Genomic DNA, 12,444 nt, shown 5'->3' with positions numbered 1-12,444 from the left:
TTGTCACTGACCCATTGCCCAACACAGGTCATTTACTTCCTGTGCATCTTATATTATTTATTCCAAAGATGGTACACAATGCTTCCCCATCTTTGTAAAATGTTTGTGGAGATACAACGGAAGTGTACTATGTGTGTAGAGTATTACCAAAACTGATGAAACTGTTCCTGCAGCAAGAATGCCTTAGAACTAATGAATTATACGCTCTGAATTCAAACATTTTGCCTACCTTGTCTGGTATACTCATCTGCTTCTCTGTGGACCAAATCTTTTACCCGGTTTCCATACAGTAACCGAGAGGAATCATGATCAAAAGCTTTCAAGGTTTCACTGGAGCTGTAAGACTTCTGAGTAGGCACTCTGCACTCCTCATTTTCTGCAGAAGAATTTGTATAGCGCCGTTCTTTGTCCCGTCTGCTCTTTGTCAGGGAGCAGTAAGGCCTACGTTCCTTCACATCCATACTTCATTCCTTCTCTGCACACATCAGCCCAGCTTATTTGGAAGTCTTCTCTACATTCAGCTTACATTCACCTATAATAAAATTAGAAAGACAACCATTGATGTGTTACAATGATCTCTAATTGCTGTAATTGATCCCCAACTGTCTGGAACAGAAAGAAAGATCTGCTCAGCAATGGGTGAGAAACACTTCTGTAACACTTGCCAGAGCTCCATGCATGACATTAGCAAAAAAATTCTTATGAAAAACATCAACACAATGCTACTCAGTTTTATACAACAGATTAATAGATCAAAAGCAGAGAGTGATTGGAGCAGAGAACCGACTGGGAAAATAGTAGTTGTTCAGCTTTAGGAATATGTTAGTTGCCTAAGGTCTGTCTCTGGGTAAGCTGGTTTTTCCTTTTTCGGAGAAATCTGCATGCTTTAATGGAAATCTGGCTTTCTTCTGCTTGTTGGAAACTTGTGGTTTTAATGTTTGGGGATTTATACTTTTTTTGTATACAGTAATTTCACGAATACAAGCCGCACCGTTTTGACCAAAATTTTACTCCCATACCGGAAATGCAGCTAATACTCAGGAGTGGTCAATATGTGAATAATTTTCTGACATTTTCAACCCCGGGAGTGCAAACCAAGTCAGTGCAAACTGCAAAGTCGAGCTCCTGCCAGTAAAACCCTGCATTTACGCGGTTGTTACAACTTGGTTACTCTGTTGCGCGACGGGTGGAGCTGCTCTGTGCAGGCAGCACAGGGGGTGGGGAAGGCGGGGCAGCTCCCTCCTGCTGGCCCCGTGGCTTGGGGGAAGGCGGGGCAGCTCTCTCCTGCTTAGCCCTGCAGCTCGGGGGAAGCAGGGGCTCTCTCCTGCTTGGCCCCGCGGCTCAGGGGAAGCAGGGGATCTCTCCTGCTTGGCCCCGCAGCTCGGGGGGCTCCCGTCCCCGCGTGCCGCCGCCGCAGGAGCAGGCAGGCTACATCCCCGCCTCCCACCGCCGCCGCAGGTGCCGGTGGGTTCTGTCGGCAGCCCCGAGCCGAGCCAGTAAACCCCGCCCTGCTGCAGTTCTGTTACTATTTGGCAACTTTGTTGCACGCGGGTCCTCGCTGCGAACACAGAGCGGCTTATACTCAGGTGCGGCTTATTTATGGACAACAAACAAAATGTTTGCCAACACCTGGCGATGCGGCTTATACTCAGTGCGGCTTGTATTCATGAATTTACTGTACTTTAAGACTTCTATAATTTTTATTGCAATTTCAATTCTAAGAAAATTATTCTCATCAGAGAACATGTACTCATAATTCACAGCAAGCTACAGAAACAACACAGGTGATGTACAGGAAGGTTTACTCAAGCCAGTATATTTTATGTAAGATGTGCTGGAAAGCAAGAAAATATTTGATTTGTAAATGGCAGTCAGAAACAGCTTTTTTCACCCTCAAAATTTTAATATTACTGTAAGAATCATATTTTTATTAGTATTTATTTTGCTTTAATATTTCACTGACTTATTTTCAAAACAAGACTTCTAAGTTTCATTTCTTGGATCCTGCACCCTCAACTAAAACACCTACATTTCTGACAGAAAGAAAGCCTGGAATTTTTGTTTTTGTTGTTTAAAGAGAAGTGCTAAAATATAGAATATAATTTTTATCCTTAAACAGCTGAGAAAGCATACTCATATCACACAGCAACACATATCACAAAGCAACAGCAAACTCCTTTTACTCTCTTCAGCAAAAATAAGCTTGCTTTATAACTCTTCACTTGTTTAAACACTTAATATCAAACTAGTTGTCACTCCTTAAAATATTTTTAGAGAGTATTTAATTTACTACAGAGCCATAACTCATGTTTGTGAACAAGAGACAGTCCTTTATAATTTTGTTTTGCAATTTTCCAAAAAGGTTTTTTTCCATTTCTTGGCCTATGTGAAGCTCAGCTTAGACTCCAGGATAAAACTCCAAAGCCTTCCATTTAAGGAAATAATCTTCTACTTTTATATTTCCAAACTTTAAGTGGTTAACTGAAATTTTTACATGATAAAAAAAAAATTATAACACAACAGTTTATTAAATTTATGACTATTAGAATGCTCGTATACCCAGGTAGCACATCTTTCTAGCTTATATGAAACACTCAGATTTTAAAACATTTTATTTACTAATAAATGCAAGTACTTTCCAGGAAAAATCAGTTTGCTAGACATATTATAAACTCTGTGTTTTGTTAATACTAAAGGGAAATTTTGATTTTTTAGAAACAATTACTAAGTAGTACACATAGGAATTCCTTTGCAGTGAAAAGCTTATCTCCCCTTTCATCTAAGCACGTCAAGACTTTAAAGGGCCACTAATTCCTAGGGTCTCTAAACTGCACCATGGGAAAACTGACACACACTATTCACCATTAGGACTGTTCACCAACAAAGAAGAAATAATTTTTATTTTAATTCAAGTTTCAAAAATCCTTTCTAATGTTAAAAAAACCCCAAACAAACCAGTACAATGAAAGCCAAACCAGCAACCCAAACTCTCATTTTCACAATATATTGTTACTACACCAATCTAAAATCCTCAAAGATTTAATCTGTGCTGTAGCATGAAGTACTGATCTGCTTCCCATGGAAGTCAATGAATTTAATAAAACTTCAAAAAGCAGTTCTCTGGGTTATCTATTGCCTCTCCAGGCAAAGAATGAAAAGGTTAAAAAAATGCAAGCTGTTTAACAGCACTGCTTTATGGAGACACTTCAGCAGTGATTATCCTGCCAGAATAATGAGGACTACTGGATTATTTGTGGGCATTTTTGAAAAAACAACCCAAAACAAACAACAAAACAAACCTTTTAGGTTTTAAGAACCAGATCTTTTTGAATCTGGCATTATACAAAATGCCTGTTTACTTTCAGCAGCTTTTGACTTTAAAAATTAATAGTATCTCTTAGCAAATCTTAGGAAACACTTAACATCCTCAGGTTTGTGTCTTTGGATTTATTACATCAGTGAATTAACACACATATCGAAAAAAAGACAGAATAAGAGCTATCCTAGAGATCTGTCTACAAATAAATGTTCTTTCTACTTGCTGTCTGATCACAGTAAAGAGAGAAGACAAGCATATTTGCAAAACACAGAAACAAATATCAGATTTAATGTTTAAGTAGGGTAAGTCAGCAGTGAAAAGTCAAACAAAAGGAGACTTGCAGATGGCTTTACTAGATCTTTACTTGTCCTATTATGACTCACCCCTTATTTTTCCCTAGAAAACATTTCTTACACCCAAGAGAGAAGTGTTTTCAATTATTGAGAAAATTATTTTTAAAAAAAACAAGCTGTCATTTACAGCATCTACTCAGCCCCTTTCTTTGAAAGATCACTACCAAAATACTAACAAGGTTACTCATTCAAATCCTCAGATTTAAATGAACCACTTCTACACAAATTTGATCATATTTCCTTTTTTTCCTTTCTTCTATTTTCTATAATATTAAAGCTACATCTCAGGGTTTTGACGGGGATAGTCAAATGCACAGCAACTAATTTACAAAATCAGATTAAAATCTTAAACCAAAGAGAATTACATTTATTTTGTGATGTATTATAAAACACTTGCTTTCATCTGCAAGGAATTTTTGCCCATATGTCAATATTTATGGTCTATAAAGGTTGCTTCACCCCAAGTAAATGAAGTAATTTTCATAGAGCAATATTTTCAAAGCTATTGAACGACTAACACACTCACAAAAGGATGTTAGTCAGTGCTATACACTGCTGCATGTGTTATATTGCAATGCTAATGTAAGACAGCCTGCATGGACTGCAGAAAAGAAAAAGATTTCACTGGTGCATGCCACTACTTCAAGTTTCTGTGTAATAGTTTTGAAAGCATTAAAACTGAAGATGGTCCTCTGTGTTACTGAGCACAGGGATCTCCCATGACCTCTTCAGTGATCTCTCCAGTGTTAGAGGCTCCTGGCTGAATGACACAGAAGGGTGTTCACTGATCACAGGCTGACATGGCAGCTCTCATCGTCATGCTCAGCCCATTTCTCTACATGGCTTAGCTGATTGCAGGCTCAGAATCTACTTTCCCAGTCTCACTCCAAATTTTAAAAACAACTTGAAACTATAAAGAGAAGATGCTTATTTTAAAATTAATACTTAAATATTTCTTTCAACCTAATTTAGAAGGAAAGAAGAAGAGAAGCAATTCTTTTGATCAGGTCATTGGGATCAAAGAGATCATTTCCTGATGTGTCATTTAGCTACATTCAGCACAATATTTAATTACCAATTCTGATCAGTTATGTGCAATTAATAATTACAACAAATAAACAATCAAAATTCCTTCTTTTACTTTAAGTGTTGTAGAGACACCAAGTTTAAATACCAAAACTGAGCATAAGGCATGTTCACACAGAGTGTCAAAGCTACCACAAGAGCTTTAATGACTGATGGCTCAGACACAGACAAAGCTAACTAATGTCTATTAGAAGTTTTACACTGCATTTAAAATTTACCAAGACAGCTTTTCAACCGTTTCCCTTAGTCATCTATTGCAACCTGAAATAAAGTCAATGTAGTGAAAAAGAAAAAAAAAAACCAAAAACAAACAAATCACAATTACTTTTTTCTTTAAAAGCCCTTGATACTTCAGTTCTACACTGCAACACAGACATACTTAATTGGTAAAATGTCAAAAAGGCATTAAGGTCATGTTACAGTGTTATCCAAAACACCCAGGTACAACTTCAGCATGCCTGCAGGCATTTAAAATGTTATAGAAAAATATTGCATTTCATTCAGCACCTTGAACTCTGAGCTCCTCAAAGGGTGGCTGCAGTTTGGCAGCAGGATGTCAATCATGCCTAAGGTACACAGTGCTCCCTCCCTATCTCTTGGAGAACTTGGAGAAACTTCTCCCAGCATTAAACATGATTCAATGAATATCAATATACTTAACTAAGAAGTCTAACTATGCCTCAGTATTTTATGTCCTTTGATATCTAAAAATCTACAGAAGCATGAAATAGTAAACAGGTAAGAAATAAAATATGTCTGTTGCCAAGATGAGATGACAAGATAATTGTATAGAAAAGATGATGTCACTGCTTGGGTTGATTTATGGATCTAGTATAGTCCCTTTCAACATCTATATCCATTTTAGGCATCTCCAAACATACAAAGCAAAACCAGAATTAGTACTAAGAATAATGATAGTCATTAATATATACAGAGCTGGAATAGAAAATATTAAAAAATGGAAAGATAAAATTTGTATATTTCTCTGTTACAGGAGAACAGTAAGAGAATTTGAAATACAAGGAAGCACAAACGAGATCTCTCCTCAGTCTCAAGGAGCAGCAAGGAAAGCAGCAAGCTGTTGGAGCAGAGCCCTTCTTCCCTCCCCAAGGCCAGCAAAACTGAGACAAGGAAGGAACTTACATATTACATACCACAAGCTTCCCTCCCAGCATCTAAGTATAAAAACTTAGACACTCCAAAGAATCATAGTATTCCTAGCTGCAGAGAGCTACATTATTATTGAATTATTGTTATTTTTTATATTAATTACCATTATTACAAATGAAGAGTCATTGATCCTTCCACAATGACTCCTAGGTAAAAGCACAATTGAACACTTGCTTTAAATGGGGGCCAAATCTGCTTTGGTGATTCTATATAAACACAAGCAGTACAAGAACCCTAAGATTTATGGGAGAAGAAGCAGGCTTGAACTGCAGTCTGGAATAAGAGCAGAGGATTTTACAAGCTGAAAGCCAAGACCGTTCCTATTCTCTGCATTGACAACAGCTGCTGAAAATATCATCTAAGTAGTGCTGTTCAATAGATACATGTCTGCAATGTCATTATTTTCCTTTAATAATAATTTCCTTTATACCTGTAATTGTTGATCAGATTAAATGAATGTAAATATTGCATTAGATACAAATTGCACTAGGTGTAGTATTTAACAGCTTCTTAATAGCAGAAGAACAAAGCAAGATTCAACTGATACATGCTAACAAGTAGATTTAAAAGCTTAGGTACAATATTCAAAAATTAAGAAAATCTTCTGTCCACAAAAAAACTTCACAATTCACACAACTAATCACCCATAAAACCTATTACAAACAAATACTAAGAAAAACTCAAAAAGCATAAAAGAGTGATGAAATTTCCACTTCAATGGCTGATAAAGTGAGATGTGTCAGAAATCAACTGAGCTGGAAAAATGACACTTTGAAGAGGTGCTTAGGATGATCTGTAGCCATGGTGTGCCATTAGTCAAACTGATGACTCTTAATACATGGACATTTCAGGTCATCATACCTAGAAACTCACTTCTTAATATAAAAAGTCTGTCTTCCAGCATAGAAACTAGAGAGAATGCATCCCAAGACAGCCTTCCTAGGGGGGAGTGAGAAACAGATGGCCTGTCAGACAGACAGTTCACAAACTAAAATTTAAAAGAAGCCTCCTTAAGTCACTAACCCCATATTTTAGAATCAAATTAAAAACAAACAAACAAAAAAATGCCAGCAAAAAAGGTAACAAAAACACACACGCAAAAAAAGAAATAATAAGTAAGACAAGTAAAATTATTTTGCATTTTTCTGCATCAGGCAAGGGAACAGAACACTCATATCTAACATCACAACAGGATGCAATGTTAATATAGAAGTTACTTTACATAATCTATCTAAAAATCTTAACTACATTAGAGACAGAATAAACAAAAAAATAAATGTACTCTACATTCATTACAGAAGTTTCCTGCAATAAGAGTCAGGAAAACAGCAAGATAAAGAGTTCTACAGCATCCTGATTAGTCACAGAGGTTGATGTTTTTATAATAATATTGGTGCCATTACGTAAAATTGAAATCCTTGGGAGTTGAGGGAAAGAACACCTCATACTTTCCCTCATATGGGCAGAAATACAATGTAATTATGGGAGTCAAGGGAGCATTTCTCAGGATTGCATTTTCCTGGGAGGGTATGAGGACCATATAGAAGCTTTCGAGATGGAGCTACAGCTATTTCTGCATGCCAGAAGCCCCTCCTCAGCAAGGCTACAAACCTTAAGACAAAACTGAAAATAACCCCAAGGAGGCCACACAGATGCAGCCTGGGGCTGTGCTGGTTATTCAGTCATCAAGCAGCCCCTGCAGAAAACCCACAGCTTGCAAGGAGGGAGGGCTGAGACACTGGACCAGCTGGAACAGACTCTTCAGAGGAACTTGGTACAGGGTTACACTGAGAGTTTCTGTTCCTCCTTTGGAGCAATGGTTTGCAGGAACTGTCATGAGCCCTGACCTTGAGCAGAAGCATGTACCTCTAATGTGGGGGATTTCTACAAAAAGTGTTTTGTCTCAAGGGCTGAAAGAGCTGTGTGACAAAGGGAACATGAAGACCAAAAGAGTAATAATGTGTGCTTCTTCAGTAAAACGGAGGTTGAGGATATGCAATAAAAAGACAGGGAAAGGAAGTTAAGAGAGTAGAAATGCTGCAGTGTAAAGAAAAAATTACTAACAAAAGCCCAAGACACAAAGGAGAGAGCAGAGAGAAGCACTCAGTAGCACTCATTATGGCAACACTGGGGAAGACAAGCAACACAGCAAAAGAGAAAAGAGTTTAAGAGAAAAAAGGAGTGGAGGAAGAGAACAAAGAAGCTAAGAACGTCGTGACTCGTTTTTATTAAACTCGTAGAGTCAGCACTGGGCAATTCATTACTTAGCAGCAACTTAAAAGTCCCAAGTATTTCCCTTTACTCCTTTAAACATGAAAGTAATCCTTTATGCCATCATCGTCTTTTACACACTTTTCTTCTGTCACTGCTCTTACTCAATCTATCTTAATGGTATCCTAATATATGAAAATATAATTTCTTCTTGAATCATGTCTCCCAAATCTACTTTTGCACCGGCTCAGAGCCCTTCCATAGAGTCCTCTTTTGTTGTGGAACAAATATACAAAAATCTAGGGATTTTTAAAACTAAAACAAGTGGGATGGAGGATCTGAAACAAGAACAACATATAACAAACCATGAACATCAGCAGAGGTGCTAAAGTCCCTGAGTCCCCAAGCACGGAGCACAGCACAGTCATTTCTGTATTTCTGTTTGGAGAACAAAGCTCTCAGTATGTCAGCTTCACCATCTGAACAGGCTGTCGATCATTCAAGACCCCCTTCAACAACTCAGAGTTAATTTCAAACAATTTGACAGTAGTGAGGTTTCAAAAACAATACATCTCTCAAGTCACCATAAGGGAAATGAAGTATATTACATGTGACATGCAAGAGCTGGGCATACAGTCACAAGGCTGAGCGAAAATATTACTCTGAAGGTGTCTGGAAATTAAAGGAGGACCTGAGGAAACTGTAACAAGGATGTCATTGAGGACACATGGGAGGGAAGAAAAAAATAGCTAAGTGTAGGTGCTGAAGCTATTGCTCTGGTTGCATGACATAGGATACACATACAGCATTAGCCTTGATTTTCAAGTACAGTTTCTCATAGTGAAAACTGAAATTCCACATAAACAGGAGTAATTCACAAGATTTTCCCTTCCCTCATGATCTGACAGGTAACCAGATTTTTCAGTCCTAGTCTCATTATAATGAGGATACTGTTGCAGCCTGGTAACTTGGAGAATTATTTAGTGACTCATCTCTATAAAGAATGACTAGTAAGATTTTTAAGGCATGCTAACAATTGTTTTAGTGCTCAGGAACTCTGTTTTGTTCAAAGTTATCCCCTTGTCCCCCTGACTTTCTCAAATAACAACAAATCAAAACCACAAAGATACAAACAAGAAAATTCCCAAACGTAATGAAACATCCCCACAGAAATGAGTACTCAATATTCATACTGTCACAACATTCACTTACTACTCCTAATGCAGCAGTGTAAAAATTATTTACAAACTCCACCATAAGATGTAGTAAAGTACTGTTTAACTTGATTATGTTCACATTAGCAATTCCTACTACTGTATTTAACTATCCCATCCATTCAGACGGTATCAGCTGTCATGTGTTCCTCTATACTCCCCAGGTTCCTGCTTCCCTCTCTGCACAAGCTGTGTCCTCTTGTCACAACCTCTAATTGTCTCTTCTTTACCACAATCCAACATCAGCAGACAGTAAAGGTTGGAGGTTGTTTGCCCTGCTGGATCACTTCCTTTCTGTAATCCCTGTTCTAACTCTCTTTCAAAGCATCCCTTTCATTGCACCAGATTTTTAGCCTTACCTTAAAGGTCATACAAAAACTTTTTGTCCTGTAATCACCCCATTCCACTCTTACCTCCCAGGTTTTGTCTCCAGTTTCAACAGAACTAAGACTTTGATTAGGGCAAACAAAAGAATAACGCATTTAAAACATAAGTTGTTTGGCTATGTGAGACACAAAATTTCCCACAGTAATTACTTGTTCAAAGAACCACATTGCTCTCTGGAAGTGTTCACACAACCTAGTTTGGCATGACCCTACCTGACTACCAACCAAAATCCTCTCTCATAACTACTTAAAGAACAATTAATCCTTAATAATTCAAAGCGTCCTTTGGGAAGCAGGGGGAGTAGGACAAAGAACTACCTCCTGCTGCCCCCCTCTTCCCCTGGTAGGTGTTACTTGTAAAGCACCTGGCTGTGCTTCCACATGTTCCCAACTTTCAGCTGTGGAGATGAAGCTGACCTGCTGCTGGGGAGCCCAGTGACAGCATCTGCACTCACATGTCAGAGAACCAAGTCTCAACTTTAAAATATGCTTCACTGCCAAATTATTCCAGTTTTGCAAAATAAGCACAAGCTTCTAGAAGAAGCATTGAGCAGCCTCATATTATGCTTTTGGAGGAAGTTGCTTCTTTAAGTCCTTTAAATTACCACTTCATATAATACTCAGAATGTCTCAGTACATGCATTGACTAAAAATCCAATTTACTTCAGCAACAGATCTGAAGGCGACCTTTAAATAATGGGCTATTTCTATTGTTTACAACAAAAAGGAAAATTTGGCTTCCTTCTCCAAACACATGGACAATTAACTATAACTGAATAATGAAAATATTTCCCAATTATCGGCTAAATCCTTTTAGATCCAATAGGTGTTTGTAGAGCAGATCCACAGCTCAGTCACATCAGAACTAAACAATATGTAATTGTATGCTTTATCAAGTAAGTTTAGCAACCAGAGGTACAAGACAAAGCCAGGAATACTGTAAGTTTCCACTCATTTACAGGACACAGAAGGCACGGTCAAGATGCCTCAGACAAGGCCATATGGACTACATGGGTGGATGAGCAGGTAGTTTAATTTCTATCCCGTTTCAAATATTTCTAATTCCTTTTTATTATGAAACACAAAGTGGAACATCCATCTTTTTGCATGGCTTTATACTAAATATGAAACTACTTGCAATTTTCTTATTATATATTTAAGGGCAAAAACATCAGTTCCAGTATAGGCACTTCCAAGCATCATCTTTTTGCTGAATTGTCTAGATACTTGAGTTAGTTTTGAGGAAACAGAGAGAGGCATGAAATGCGTGAGAAGACAGGGTCTAGAAACTTTCTTGATCTACACAATGAAGCAGAGGGGCTCATGTCCCTCCTAAAGTGAAGAATTCTAGATAGTAGGAAATCCAAGGTGATTTTAGTTATGTTCAGAAGAACCTAGAAAATTTTCAGGGAAAAAAAAAAAAAAAAAAAAAAAAAAAAAAAAAAAAAAAATCAATCCTGAGGGGTGGTCCAGGACTGAAGAAATGCAGGCATTAGGAAAATAAGGAAATCCTTTACACCTGGACCGAACTTGGTGGCATCAAAATCTTGTTTGTGTTTGCACAGCCCAAGAACGTGCTCAAAACCACAGTACTGAGAGGTCTGGTCTGTACTGAAAAATTCTGGCAGCACAGCTGAATTTACTAGAAGTCATAGCTTAAGCTAGCAAAATCTATTGTGCAGATGCAGCGATGCTGACAGAAGAGTGCACTTTTAAAACCACTGATGTAGATAAGCCCTGAGACTGGAGCCGTTCTGATTAATATCATAGGCTCTTAACGCACCCAGGTGAAAGGATGAGCACACCCAGCAGGGTGAATGAAGGGGTTCAGACTGCTCAGCTATCATTTCTGGACATACTCATCTTCTGGGGAGGGCTCATTCAGCTGGGAACAATGAATGCACTACTCCACACCTTCGATTCATACCCAGACTGCCTGGTAGTGCTGCGTGGAGCTGCCGGGTAGGATTAGTAACATAATTTTTGTGTTGAAGTTAATTGAGGCTTCCAAGAAGCAGGCTGCAGAAAGAAAAGGATTTAACAGAGGTGCTTTGCGGGTACTGGGAGAGTTTATCTTTCATATGGGGGAACAGAAGAGATAAAGGAAATCTTAATATTCCTTTTTGTCAGCTAGGGTCTCCAAATAACTGAATAGAAGTAAATGTACTCAAAGAATTCTTACATTCATTCAATAAGCATTGCAAACAAAACCAAATCACAGCTGTAACTGAGAAAGACTTGTGTGGAGAGTCTGAAATACACTGATGGAGACTAGAGCAAAGAAGGTAAAAGAGAGATTGGAAAGCTAAGAGACATTTTATAGCTCTGTGGAATGATTAGACAGATACCCATCAGATCTTAACCCATTTGCAGCTCTTATTGCTTAAAAAGCTTAATTGAAGAGTACAAAGCAAGTGAAAATTTTATGTGCACATATATGAATGTATCAACATAGATGATTTATATATATGAATAAAAACCACCAATGAAAGACATGCTATGGGGAAAAGTATTATTAGCAGTAATCTTCTAAATCTCAAGTAACAAAACCCACTATGTCTAACTAAACTAAGTCAGGACAGCCTGCGAAATGTATGCTCCTAATCTAACTCCCCTTTGCTTTCAGCAACTGTATATTCCAAACCAGCAAGATGCTGATAAATTGTCGCTTCACAAACTTATGGTAAAAGTGACCAAGACCATCA

General features: G+C 37.9%; 1 protein-coding gene across 13 annotated transcripts in view; it reads right to left on the bottom strand.

Annotated features, from left to right (window-relative positions):
- TENM3 (teneurin transmembrane protein 3) overlaps positions 1 to 12,444 on the bottom strand; it is a 1,396,736-nt gene that overhangs the window by 322,154 nt on the left and 1,062,138 nt on the right. For all 13 annotated transcript variants that reach the window (XM_033060171.1, XM_033060177.1, XM_033060178.1 and 10 more), the window contains one exon: positions 230 to 532. In XM_033060171.1, coding sequence (XP_032916062.1) covers positions 230 to 461 — 232 coding nt within the window. In that variant the 5' untranslated portion in view covers positions 462 to 532. The remainder of the gene's footprint in view (positions 1 to 229; positions 533 to 12,444) is intronic.

Source organism: Catharus ustulatus, chromosome 5 (assembly GCF_009819885.2).
Source record: "Catharus ustulatus isolate bCatUst1 chromosome 5, bCatUst1.pri.v2, whole genome shotgun sequence".
Classification (NCBI taxonomy): domain Eukaryota; kingdom Metazoa; phylum Chordata; class Aves; order Passeriformes; family Turdidae; genus Catharus; species Catharus ustulatus.
Note: the sequence above shows the minus strand (reverse complement) of the source record. Positions and strands in the feature narration are given on the sequence as shown.